This window comes from Neoarius graeffei, chromosome 2, assembly GCF_027579695.1.
Source record: "Neoarius graeffei isolate fNeoGra1 chromosome 2, fNeoGra1.pri, whole genome shotgun sequence".
NCBI classification, from domain to species: Eukaryota; Metazoa; Chordata; class Actinopteri; order Siluriformes; family Ariidae; genus Neoarius; species Neoarius graeffei.
In genome coordinates, this window is record NC_083570.1 from 21,099,198 (window position 1) to 21,113,306 (window position 14,109).

The following is a 14,109-nucleotide window of genomic DNA, read 5'->3' on the forward strand; positions in this document are numbered from 1 at the left end:
AAGCTGGAGCCCATCCCAGCTGACTACGGGCGAAAGGCAGGGTACACCCTGGACAAGTCGCCAGGTCATCACAGGGCTGACACATAGACACAGACAACCATTCACACTCACATTCACACCTACGGTCAATTTAGAGTCACCAGTTAACCTAACCTGCATGTCTTTGGACTGTGGGGGAAACCGGAGCACCCGGAGGAAACCCACGCGGACACGGGGAGAACATGCAAACTCCGCACAGAAAGGCCCTCGCCGGCCACGGGGCTCGAACCTGGACCTTCTTGCTGTGAGGCGACAGTGCTAACCACTACACCACTGTGCTGCCTATTCATTACATGTAAAGTGAAATATTTAAAGCCTTTTTTTGTTTTAATTTTGATGATTATGGCTTATAGCTCATGAAAATCAGAAATCCAGTATCTCAAATTATTAGAATATTCCCTAAGATCAATCAAAAAAAGGATTCACAATACAGAAATGTCCAACTTCTGAAAAGTATATTCATTTATACGCTCAATACTTGGTTGGGGCTCCTTTACCATGAATTACTGTATCAATGCGGTGTGGCATGGAGGTGATCAGTCTGTGGCACTGCTGAGGTGTTATTGAAGCCCAGGTTGCTTTGATAGTGGCCTTCAGCGTATCTGTATTTTTGGGTCGGGTGTTTCTCATCTTCCTCTTGACAATACCCCATAGATTCTCCATGGGGTTCAGGTCAGGCAAGTTGGCTGGCCAATCAAACACAGGAATATCATGGTCAGCACACCATTTGGTAGTAGTTTTGGCACTGTGGGTAGGTGCTAAGTCCTGCTGGAAAAGGAAATCAGCATCTCCAAAAAGCTCGTCAGCAGATGGAAGCATGAAGTGCTCTAAAATCTCCTGGTAGATGGCTGTGTTGACTTTGGACTTGATAAAATACAGTGGACCAACACCAGCAGATGACACGGCACCCCAAATCGTCACAGACTGTGGAAACTTCACACTGGGCTTCAAACACCTTGGATTCTGTGCCTCTCCACTCTTCCTCCAGACTCTAGAACCGTGATTTCCAAATTAAATGCAAAATGTACTTTCATCTGAAAAGAGGACTTTGGACCACTGAGCAACAGTCCATTTCTTTCTCTCCTTAGCCCAGATAAGACACTTCTGACATTGTCTCTGGCTCAGGAGTAGCTTGATATTAGGAATGCGAAAGTTGTATCCCCTTTCTTGAAGATGTCTGTTCGTGATGGGTCTTGATACACTGACACCAGCCTCAGTCCACTCCTTGTGAAGCTCTCCCAAGTTCTTGAATCAACTTTTCTTGACAGTCCTCTCAAGACTGCGGCCATCCCTGTTGCTTGTGCACCTTTTCCAGCCACCCTTTTCAGCAATGACCTTTTGTGGTTTACCCTCCTTGTGGAGGGCATCAGTGATCATCTTCTGGACAACAGTCAAGTCAGCAGTCTTCCCCATGATTGTGGTTGTGTGTACTGAACTAGACCGAGAGATACACTGTGTTCATACTGTTTTACTCAAAATGAAATATTCTAATATTTTGAGATGTTTTTTTATGTTTTTGTACTGTATGCCATACTGATTAAAATTAAAATAGAAAAATGCTTGAAACATTTTAGTTTATGTGTAATGTGTCTATAATATATAACATTTCACTTTCTCAAATAACTGATGGAAAATATTGAACTTTTTCACAATATTCTAATTTTTTGAGATGCTCTAGTATACATGAATTAGGATTTTTTCATAAGAGACCAATTGCAACTAAAACCATGCACTCGTATTATTTCTGACAGTTGTTCTGATAAAACAAATTTGTAAACATGAGGTGATTTATTTCATTTAGGCTACTTCACTTGAAACGTTAGTGATCAGTACGGATGCTAGGCAGCTTTTATGTGAAGGCACATTTTACTCAACAGTGGAAGGTTTTAACCAAACAATAAATATAACGTTTGGGATACACAGGTAAATGCACATATCTACTTACCACCACATGCTTCCGCAGATTTGATGTGGAAGTTTTGTAGACTGATAGCTCTGTGTGGCGGGGCAGGCACATTTTGCATTGCATTATTATGTTATTGCCTCGTTTGCATTTGAATGCAAAGTACTGGCTGAGATACGGCCAAGGATTTCCCTCGCTGTCCGGCGCATCTGTTCCACGGGAATTCTCTTCTTGGCAATCCTCAACCTCCTCCATGACCTCCTCTATCTCTTGCTCAGCTACCTCAGCACCAGCCATCATCCAACGATACATATAGGCTAATATGGATATTCTGCGCCTGCGCCAGTTTCCTTTTAGTTCAGGCCAATTGGTTTTTTTTCCCCGCATTTAATTTTTTTTACTCAGTAACGGGCGGTTTTCGAATGTAGCGAAGTAAAATACTTGGTTCAAAATGTACTTGAGTAAAAGTAAAATTACCCATTTCAAAAACTACTTAAATTACAAATTACACAAAAAAATCTACTTAATTACAGTAACGTGAGTAAATGTAATTCGTTACTTTCCACCTCTGGATGTGATCATATTTTCTAGCTCTAGTAAGGACTCTTGCTGCTTCATTTTGAACTAACTGGAGCTTGTTTATGCACTTATTGGAACAGTAAGGCATTACAGTAATCCAATCTGGAGGTAACAAAAGCATGAACTAGTTTTTCTGCATCAATATAGTGACATTAAATTTCTTATCTTAGCAATATTTCTGAGATGAAAGAAAGCTGTCCGGGTAATGTTATCGATGTGAGTTTCGAATGAAAGACAGGGGTCAATAATCACCCCGAGGTCTTGTCCCTTGCATACAGAGATTTCTCTGAATCTTTTAATGATATTATGTCTCATAGATAATGTAATCCCCAAACTCTTTGCAATCTTACATTGAGCACTGAGGAACTTTATTCTTAAATTGTTGCACTGTTTGCCCACACAGTCTTTCACAGAGACGGGTGATAAACCCCTCGCCATCTTTAATTCTGAGACTCTGCCTCACTGGGACATTTTCTCAGTTTCAACATTTGATATATTGTCTTTGTACTGTTTTCAATGAAATATAGTTTCCATGATTTGCAAATCATTGCATTCTGTTTTTATTTACACAGTTTTATACAGCGTCCCAATTTTTTTCTAATTGGGACTGTAAATAAAAAGACTAATATATTGCTCTTTGGTTTGATCATTCTTCTCCAGGTTGGTACAACCGTCTATACATCAACTTTACCCTGAGACGTCACATTTTCTTCTTCCTGCTACAGACCTACTTTCCTGCTACTCTGATGGTCATGCTGTCCTGGGTGTCCTTCTGGATTGACCGCCGTGCTGTCCCTGCCAGAGTATCCTTAGGTACAGGATACTTGGATAATTTGGTGAATTTTATTAAATGCTTCCTACCAAATGGTTATTACCAAATAATTCTTATAGGTAAGGCTTTCCTGCATGATGTAGATCCATAGGTGGAAGTCTCTTCATTTATATAAGAGATTTTGGCATTGTGTCTCATAATGATGGTTTCTTAAAAGTTATTTCTTATTATGTTTATGTGCAACTTTCTAGTGACCTTCACCCATCTGGGTGAAGATATTTTTGTTTTGTCCCCCCCCCCCAAATATTCTCCCTATTTAGTCATGGCCAATTCCCATCCTCTCCAGTTCGGTCTCCTGCAATGCTTTTCTGTTGCACCTCTCAGGAGCCCATCTGTGTCAATGTGAAGGTGGAACGTATGCAACTCCACACAGACAGTCAGGATCAAAAATACAAAATATCTGAAATGTATATGTATTTATATAAACTACACTATAACTGATAAATGTATCAAAATCACACTTTCAGATTTTGAATGTCCCAAGATTCATATTATGACTTGTAACATGTAATATTAGCATTCTGGCAGAAAATCGCCAACACTAATGCTAAGAATTAGAAAAAAAAAAATCTGCACTAAATCATGCAGGGTGATTTAGTCGTACTGGCTGTTTGGTTTTTAAAGTGTGTTGGTAAGACATTTGCATAGATAAAAGATCATAGCAGCTTTGCTCACTAGTCTCCAGCTTTATAGCTAGCATTCAGCTGGGCTAACTAGTACAAAGTCTGATATTAATTAAGAAAAGGCATCTCTGATTGTGTGGTTGTGATTAAACCTGGATCATTTTAGGAGCACAGATGGACACTTTTGCTATATCATTATTTTCTTCTTTCTTTCCCTTTTCCCTACCATGAACTGCTCTTAAACAGAAGCTGAATAAATACAGTTTGCTGACATGAAAATGCTTTTTTTTAATTATTATTATTATTAGAGATGAGAGCAGTGTCTAAAAACAAGTTATTAAAGGAATATCTATTTAATACTTTGAAATGTAAAAAAAAAAAGTTGATACTCCCTACAACAATTTTTATAGTGAGCATTCAAAATTGACATTTGTCATCACTGCAATGATGAATTTTCCTTGCCAGTATAGGATATGTAATGTTTTTCTTGCTTAGTAAAGCTACACATACTGCACAGATGTCCCAGAATCCATTTCCACTCACTAAACTTTTTAATTCAATTAACAATAGATGTTGTCGCAATGCAGCTTTATAGAAATATAAATGTAGATTTAGATGCATAATGAACAAGCCACATTTGACAGTGGTATGAACCAATATGACTGCTGAGCACACATGATGTAGACCTACAGCAATGTGACTTCTTTATGGATTTAGGGGGAAAGAAAACTTGAATGGTAACTGTTGTAGGTTACGGCAGTCATAAGGTTTTTTCCACTGGTGGAACCTGTTTGAGGAATTCTGAAACTTTAATTGCTTTTCCACCAGAGGAACCAGCATTCATTTTACTCCCAAATCAGGATATATTAGGGTGGAGCATGCCATGATGAACATTGCTGATTTTTCAAACACAGCTTCAATTCCAACGTCCTCTCTGTTCTCAAAGTGCTAGATTACATTACGTTATATTACATGGCATTTAACAGATGCGTTTATCCAGATCAACATACAACAAGTGCAAAAGTCAGGTACAAGAAGTGCTGAACTTCTAGATAAGAAAGTCCTAGTGCCAGATGTACAGTATAAGTGACAGAATAACACCAAGTGTAATATACTGCTGAATTAACAACAATCAGCCAAGGAAAACAAGCCAACCATACAAATGAGACAACAAAGCACAAATAAATAGAGAAAGATAAAACCCCAACGACGAACACTGTCATCATGACCAGGCTAGACAGCACACAGCCTAGGTTGGTCAAGACAGCTAAGGTAGCTACATGATTACACATTTTGCAGGGAAGCAGGGGAAAGGTGTAGCCTGAAGAGGTGGGTCTTCAGTCTGTGCTTTTGAAGGTGGTCAGGGAGTCAGCAATTCTGATCTCAATGGGAAGGTCATTCCACCAACAGGGAGCCAGGATGGACAGCAGCCTTGAGCGGACAGGAGGAGGGTCCGGGCGACTAGTAGCAGCGGCACGTAGGGATCTGGCTGGCATGTAGGGTCTGATCAGTCTCTGGAGGTATGCTGGACCTGACTCCTTGACTGCCTTGTAAACTAGCACCAATGGCTTAAATTTGATGTGAGCTGCGACAGGCAGCAAGTGAAGGGCAGCAAGTGAAGGGCAGCAAGCAGAAGGGTAGAATGAGGGAGGTTGTAGACCAAGCAGGCTGCAGCATTCTGGATGAGCTGCAGGGGTCTGGTAGCAGATGCTGGGAGGCTAGCAAGAAGAGAGTTGCAGTAGTCCAAATGGGAGAGAATCAGTTCTTGGACCAGGAGCTGAGTAGAGTAGGTGGTGAGGAAGGAACAGATCCTTTGAATGTTTTAAAGGAGGAATCTGCACATCTGAGTCACTGCAGCAATGTTCGCTGAAGAGGAGAGTCTGTCATCGCACACCACCCCTAGGTTCTTCACACTGGGTGAAGGTGACATAGAGATGTCCCCCAGAGAGATGATGAAGTCCAGCGGTGGAGAAGATGGAGCAGGAATGTAAATCATCTCTGTCTTGCCTGGGTTGAGCTTCAGGTGATGGTTGTCCATCCAGCTCTGGATGTCACACAAGCAAGCAGATATGCAAGTAGAGCCCTGTGTGTCAGAAGGAGGAAAAGAGAAACAGTTGAGTGTCATGGAGCATAGCAGTGGTAGGCTAGACCATGAGCAGAGATAATCGGGCCAAGAGACTGAGTGTAGAGGGAGAAGAGAAGCAGATCAAAGACTGAACCTTGGGGGACACCAGTTGTAAGTGGGCATGGTGCCGATACTGTACCAGCTCAGGTAACCTGGAAGGAGTGACCGGAGAGGTAGTACTTAAACCAATCCAAGGCTATCCCACAGATCCCCAGTGTTGACAGGGATGACAGGAGGATGGATCAACGGTGTCAAATGCAGCAGAAAGGTCTAAGAGATAGGTAGAGCATTCTCATGAATGTGGATTCTGTGCAGCTCCACTTTTAGAAAGTGTCTGTCAAGTCAAGTCAAAGTCCGTTCCCAGGATCTGGTCTTCCTAGGCAGTCTCCTATCCCAGTACTAACCAGCTCTTTTGAGGCACATGGGCACGGTGCCGATCTCTGTTTCCATAGCCCTCGTCCTCTTGTCTATACAGCTAGGGTTACAGTGAGGAGCTAGTCCTCTGGTAACCGCTAGAGTTTGACTTCACATCTGTTGATGCCTACTCGCATCTGTACTGCAGCGTGCCTTGCAAAATGGCAGTCGGTACCATTTTTATGATGGTCTTTGGTATGACCCGAGTAGAACTCGTGATCTCCTGGTCGAGAGGTGGGCATGCTAACCACTAGGCCAACTCGCAGTCAGAAAGTGTCTGTACAGTATTAAAATTGTAACCACAGATGTAGAAGCTATGTCACTGTGTTTTTGATTGTGCAAGTTTTGTCTTTTTTTCACCCCACCTTCATCCATGTACACAGCACTTTTTAAAACAAAGTTGAATCAAGATTCTACACACTGTAGCACTCTAGCAAATATATTACCTAATGCTGGCTTAATATTTCTAAGTCTCACCTTACAAATTGCCTTGAATGCAGAAACTCTGCCTCACAACTCAGCTGCAATAAATAAGCACAGAGAACACTTGTTATGAATGCAGCTGTGGTCTGAACTGTGAAAAACTGCCAGGAGTGGTAATTAACACCTGGATCTTCTCTTGTGTGCACAGTGACATAGTACCCACTATGAGTACCTAATGTAACATCACTTTGACTCCTGCAAACTACTCTCCAAGTGCCTACTGGGTCACTGTTACTTAATGTTCGTAACACACACAAAAAAAATCAGCTTGTTATATTACCAAGAATCCAGAAAACGTGATATCCTGTAGACTCCATAAATGTTAAATAACCATCTCCTTCTCCTTACAGAAAACTTCACTGTATCAATTTATACAGCTTTCGTGAAATAACAAAACATTTTTGATCCATTTATTATTAGGCTAACATTAAAAGTCTCTAGATTACAACCCCAATTCCAAAAAAGTTGGGACGCTGTGTGAACTGTCAATAAAAACAATGTGATAATTTGCAAATCAGCGCTGTCGCCTCACAGCAAGAAGGTCCGGGTTCGAGCCCCGTGGCCAATGAGGGCCTTTCTGTGCGGAGTTTGCATGTTCTCCCCATGTCCATGTGGGTTTTCTCCAGGTGCTCTGGTTTACCCCACAGTCCAAAGACATGCAAGTTAGGTTAACCGGTGACTCTAAATTGACTGTAGGTGTGAATGTGAGTGTGAATTGGTTGTCTGTGTCTATGTGTCAGCCCTGTGATGACCTGGCGACTTGTCCAGGGTGTACCCCGCCTTTCGCCCGTAGTCAGCTGGGATAGGCTCCAGCTTGCCTGCGACCCTGTAGAACAGGATAATGAGATGATGAGATGAATTTGCAAATCTTGGAAACCCTATATTTCACTGAAAATAGTACCAAGACAACATATCAAATGTTGAAACTGAGAAATTTTGGGGTTTTTTTTAAATATATGCTTATTTTGAATTTGGTGTTAGCAACACATTTCAGAAAAGCTGGGACAAAGATATGTTTACCACTGTGTTGCATCACCTCTACTTTTAACAACACTCTGTAAACGTTTGGCAACTGAGGAGAACAATTGCTATAGTTTTGAAAGAGAAAGGTTGTCCCATTCTTGCCTGATATACAATTTCAGTTGCTCAACAGTTCAGGGTCTCCTTTGTCATATTTTGCACTTCATAATGCGCCAAATGTTTTAAATGGGAGACAGGTCTAGACTGCAGGCAGGCCAGTTTAGCACCCAGACTCTCTTATTATGGAGCCATGCAGTTTTAATATGTGCAGAAAGCAGTTTGGCATTCTCTTGCTGAAAGAAGGAAGGCCTTCCCTGAAAAATATTTTGTCTGGATGGCAGTATATTCTGAAATGTGTATATATCATTCAGCGTTCATGACACCTTCCCAGATGTACAAGCTACCTGTGTCATGTGCACTAATGCACCGTCACAGCTGCTGGCTTTTGAACTGTGCACTGATAACAAGCCAGATGGTCCCAAGCCGCATGGTAAAAAGAATTTCTACTTTTGATTTGTCAGACCTAAGGACAATTTTCCACTTCGCCTCAGTCTATCGTGAAAGAGTTCAGGCCCAGAGAAGGTGGCAGTGTTTCTGGATATTGTTTATATCTGGTTTTAACTTGCATTTGTGGATGCAGTAATGAACTGTTTTCACAGACAATGGTTTTCTGAAATGTTCCTGAGCCCATACAGTGATTTCCACTCCAGACACATGTCTGCTTTTAATGCAGTGTCTCTGAGGGCCTGAAGATCACAGGCATCCAATGTCAGTTTTCAGCCTTGTCTCTTGCATACAAAGATTTCTCCAGATTCTCTGAATCTTTTAATAATATTATGTACCATAGATGATGTGATTCCCAAATTCTTTGCAATTTTACATTGAGGAACATTATACTTAAATTGTTGCACTGTTTGCCCACGTAGTCTTTCACAGAGTGATGAACCCCTCCCCATCTTTACTTCTGAGAGACTCTGCCTCTCTGGGATGCTCTTTTTATACACAATCATGTTTCTGACCTGTTGCCAATTAACCAAATTAGGGTTTTTTTTAGAATTGCACATTTTTTCAGTCTTTTGTTGCCCCATCCCAACTTTTCTGAAGTGTGTTGCTGACATCAAATTCAAAATGAGCATATTTTTTTCAGAAAACAGAAAAATTTCTCACTTTCAATGAAATATAGGGTTTTTATGATTTGCAAATCTTCACAATCTGTTTTTATTTGTGCTTTACACAGTGTCTCTACTTTGTTGGAATTGGGGTTGTAGATGTTACTACAGAAACATTAGTATATTAGATTGAGCACATTAATATAAACCCATAACTGGACTTATTGTCAGAGCTGTGGTATAATTACCATTGTAAAATAATATTGTGGCTCTTTTGTTTGTTTCCTCAGGCATCACCACGGTGCTCACCATGTCCACCATCATCACAGGCGTAAATGCGTCCATGCCTCGAGTGTCCTACATTAAAGCCGTAGACATTTACCTGTGGGTCAGCTTCGTCTTTGTCTTCCTCTCCGTCCTCGAATATGCAGCTGTTAACTACCTGACTACCGTAAAAGACGGAAAAGAACGCAAATTCAGGGAAAAGGCCAGACATCAGGTCTTTACTCTTTATTTACTCTTGCAAAGTTTGTTTTTTAAATTGTATGCACGTGCGCGCATGCATGTGCATGCTCAGGTGGGAGTGTAAATATGAGTAACAGCAACAAACATCACCTTTTTATTTAAGATTTACCCAGTCCTTTCTCCATGTCTATATTACTTTAATCAATCCCTAATATATGCACATATGAATAAAACCGATAAATCCAAACAGAACAAAAGACTCAAATTACTAAAATTAAACTACAAGTAACTAAGCCCCTCATTGTTGTTGTTTGTGCCAGTCTTTGCCTTGTTCGTGTGGCCTGCTTCATGGCAAAAGCATGATGGTGGACGGGACATACAGCGAGGCAGACAGCAACAGCCTGGCCGGTTACAGCCGGGCACCCAACGGTCCCGAGGAGCCGATTGATAGACATGAGCGCATGGTGGTGCACCTCGCTGTCGACAATGAGTCTACAGGCACCAAGAAGAAAGGCCTCCGTGGCTTGCGCATCATCCACAGCACTCATGCCATTGATACATACTCACGCATGATCTTTCCTGGAGCCTACATCTTTTTCAACCTCATCTACTGGTCTGTCTACTGGTGAATCCTCACAGCGAGGGAATACACGGTTTTGAACATCAAACCATTACATCTAAATGGAGTTGAAAGACAATTAGTCGGCCTTTAGATGTAAATGAATGAAACCATTAACAAGACTCAGTTTCCCAACATTTGCCAGAAACCACATCAAATTTGCAAAGACTTGTCCGACTCAGTCTAAAATCACAAATAAATGGATGTACTTTGTATAATGGAGGAGCAATCTAATATATAGAGGAACCTTTATAAACTCTTGACATGGCAATAGGATATTTCACTGCTCAGATGGCACACACTGCACCAGAAAGTCTGATTGACTTTCTAAAAGCTCAGATTTCTCCACTCCATTTTTGATAAACTGCTGAGGGAGATCAAATCGACTTTATTCACCTTCTTCAACCTCCTCTCTCATTTAAATCATAGATTTAATTTAAATCATAGATGCCACTCACATGGCTGAGTTGTTGATGTTCAGACTAAATTGTGAACTTGTGATTTCTACATATTGTACAGTGGTTTCCCAACAACTAGCCAACAGCCCATAATTTAAATGGGAAACACTATTTACCTCCATTCCACTATACCAGCATCTAATGTATGAAGTGAGGCAGGTTCGTAGACCTTCATGAGGCAGGATGTTACTGATACAGCTACAGTTTCATCAGCTATCCAATGTCAAAGACAGTATAATTATATAAGGAATAAAACATGAAGGGGGTATGCTGTTATAGAAAAATAGCCAACAATGGGGTGATGTGATGCTGGAGTTGTTGGTTTTCCTAAAATAGCACATCCTGTAAGATTTTATTCCTCTTACGCTACAGCAATTAGCCAGCAATTACAGTTTACATAATGGATGACACATTTAGAAAAAACCATGTAACTCAAACTGAACTGTGTATTGAAAGTAATTATGAAAATGAAACTTCATGCACCCACTGGAAGGAGACATGTGGTGTTCTGCTGGAGGTGCTGTCTATTATTATCAGAAGGCTAGAGCTGAAGTGACAGCTTCGAGGAAATACAGCAAGTGAGAAACGTCAGTTCTTGCAGAACAACAATTCTTGCATTTGGAGCACTTGGAGAACGCAGAACTCCATCAAGGACAACAGTCGACTCTTCTATGATATGCAAAACTGCAACCACAACCAGTTTGTATGTCTGGATTAGTCATACTTACTGACAATTAAGGTGTATTTTGAAACCACTGTCCCCGAGTACTCCATGACAACTGCTTTCTGTATTATGTTTAAACAACTAGCCAACATGTGTATCCCAGAGGATTACTGGTACCTGTGAATGTGAATTGTGATATGGAGTCACCATATTTTTACATTGGCTATACTTTGTCACTTTTGAAATTTAATGCCATCTACTGGATTTTAAGATGTATGGCATTGTTGAGCGACAACTTCTGCCACATAGACTTATAAATATAGACGCCGCCTTCTGCGTAGAATCATACGTCATCCTCGCCGCCATATTGGATGTGGCAAAGTGGAGATTCTTCAACCGTCTCTGGTATAGCGTCTAGACAGTAGCCGAGAATAAAGATGCCTCATTCATGTGCTGCGTTTAACTGTACCAACAGGTTTACCGTCCAAACGAGGTCACATGGGATTACCTTTCACAGGTGAGACTGGAAAAATACTTTTCATTGTATTTGGTCATTATAACGTAATTTTACGAACAGATTTTTCTGACTTTGTGGCTAATATGAAGTCTTGCGCATAATAGCCGCTCGGTGAAACCTGTCTCCAAACAACGAAGTATTTCCTTCGTAACTACGCTGATTGTTGTTAGTTGCTTAGCTAACTTTTCACATACTATGTAGGTTTCCCAAAAATAAAGACATGAAAAAGCAGTGGGAGACAGCTGTGCGATGGGAAGGGTTTTCTGCTACTCCGTCATCCATGCTCTGCAGTGAACTCTTCAGAACGGAGGATTTTGACAAAACAGGTCAGACAGTCAGGATCAGAGAGGGAGCCGTTCCTTCAGTCTTCAGTTTCCCAGCTCATCTCCACCGGGTAGGTGTAGAGTTATAAGCAGTGAGAATTAGATAATACAGTGCCACACTATGATGAACGTTTTTGGACGTATGATGAATGTTTTTAACCTTTCTGAATGTGAAGGAATCAGTGATGTATTTTGTTTTGGTATGGCGTTAGAACCTGGCCGAACTCAGTTTGGCGGTCATTCAGCTCACTTTATTCAACGAGAGTAGGTCTGTGTGGTGACTCAATAAATAAAACAGTAAATTTTAATTTTCATTCACTATTTCCAGTTTTTCCACTATTTCCATCATTTATCATATTCAGTCTTGTAGGTTGGTTATTTTGGCCTCAGGTTTTGGTAGCTTGCTACTGTATGCTGACTAATTAGCTTACCTGAGCTATCTATCGCTAGTTTGCAGTGTACAGGGTATTTTGCACATTATTTATAACCATCACATTAAAAGTTATATATGTTGTTTTGATGCCTGTTTGTTTCTCAAATATATACGTGTGTGTCTTAATGGGAGAATAAAAGGCATCGAGTTAAATATTATTGTAGAAAGGGGCTTTATGAAGTTCAGTCCATTTACTTGCATTGGTTTACGGGGAAGATTTGCCACGTCCAATATGGCGGACCCTCTGACGTATCCCAGCAACGGGGCCACCAGCTCAATGCGGCATCTATGTTTATATGTCTATGTTCTGCCAAGGTCAAATGCTGTATGGCAACATTAGCGAACGTGAAACTAAATTCTTGGATTCACCCTGTGACTTAGCTCCATTCCATAATTTAATGAGTTCTTCCTTGGCCAATGCTACAACCTTCCACCAAGTTTCATGGAAAGCGGGTCGTTCGGTTTTGCTCAATCCTGCTTACAGACAGACAAACAAACAGACAGACAAACAAATCACACCGAAAACATAACCTCCTTGGTGGAGGTAATTATGTGTCAGCAGCACAATGCAATGTAATGAAAAAAAAAATGTGATCTCAGTGACTGACTTTGGCATGTTTGTTATGGCTATATGGGCTGGTTTGAGTATTTCAGAAACTGTTCATCTAATGGGATTTTCACACTAGAAATCTAGAGTCTAGAGTTCACACAGAATGGTGTGAAAAACAAAAAACATCCAGTGAGCTACAGTTCTCTGGGTGGAAACATCTTGTTGATGAAAGAGTTGAAAGGAGAATGGTTAGTTTGAGTCACAAGAATTGTGTCTCGGGACCCCCTGGTGGTTCAGAGAACTGTTTGTAGCTTATAGCTAGAAATGGTATTACGTTTAGCCATCATTTGAAAATTGTACCTTATGTGATGTATGTGAGAATTTATTATCATTTAGGGTATTTAGTGAGTTGATTCTATTCAGTGCACCTTAAAGTTTGAGAGGTGTTGCAAACAGCTAAGTTTTTTTTTTTAAAGTGTTAAGGTGCTGCCTGTTGTCTGGGTTATAGGTTATCTCATGCAGGTGGTATTTTACTTGAAGAGTGTGTGTGTGTGTGTGTGTGTGTGTGTGTGTGTGTGTGTGTGTGTGTGTGTGTGTGTGTGTGTGTAATTTCGCCAAGCCTTCTGAAATATGTCTCTCTTGTCTGAAAATAAGCACTCCTGACTGATCAGAAAGTTGGAATTGAATTATTTTTATGATGGAGTTTATTATGGCAGTGAATAAATGTAGTGCTTCTCAACATGGGGGGTCGTGAAACATAGTCAGGGGATCTGTGATTTTTAAAAAAAAAATTTTAATTATAGATATAGTGGTGGAAACATTTACCCACTGTTATTAAAATTATTATAGTTAATATTGAGTTTTTATTCTTATTAGCTAGTTTGACTGGTCACTTGAATTGACTGGCTTTCATCCAAACCTTGATAACTTATACACAAGTAAGCCTACAGGTA

General features: G+C 40.6%; 1 protein-coding gene across 4 annotated transcripts in view; it reads left to right on the forward strand.

The window, feature by feature from the left end:
• Positions 1 to 12,759, forward strand: part of LOC132881483 (gamma-aminobutyric acid receptor subunit rho-2-like) — a 164,826-nt gene extending 152,067 nt beyond the window's left edge. For 2 of the 4 annotated variants that reach the window (XM_060913980.1, XM_060913975.1), the window contains exons 7-9: positions 3,182 to 3,334; positions 9,418 to 9,626; positions 9,913 to 12,759. In XM_060913980.1, coding sequence (XP_060769963.1) covers positions 3,182 to 3,334; positions 9,418 to 9,626; positions 9,913 to 10,221 — 671 coding nt within the window. In that variant the 3' untranslated portion in view covers positions 10,222 to 12,759. Of the gene's footprint in view, positions 1 to 3,181; positions 3,358 to 9,417; positions 9,627 to 9,912 lie in introns of those variants that run through there. The other 2 variants (XR_009654046.1, XM_060913976.1) reach the window with 2 other exon arrangements.
• The last annotated feature ends 1,350 nt before the right edge of the window (positions 12,760 to 14,109 follow it).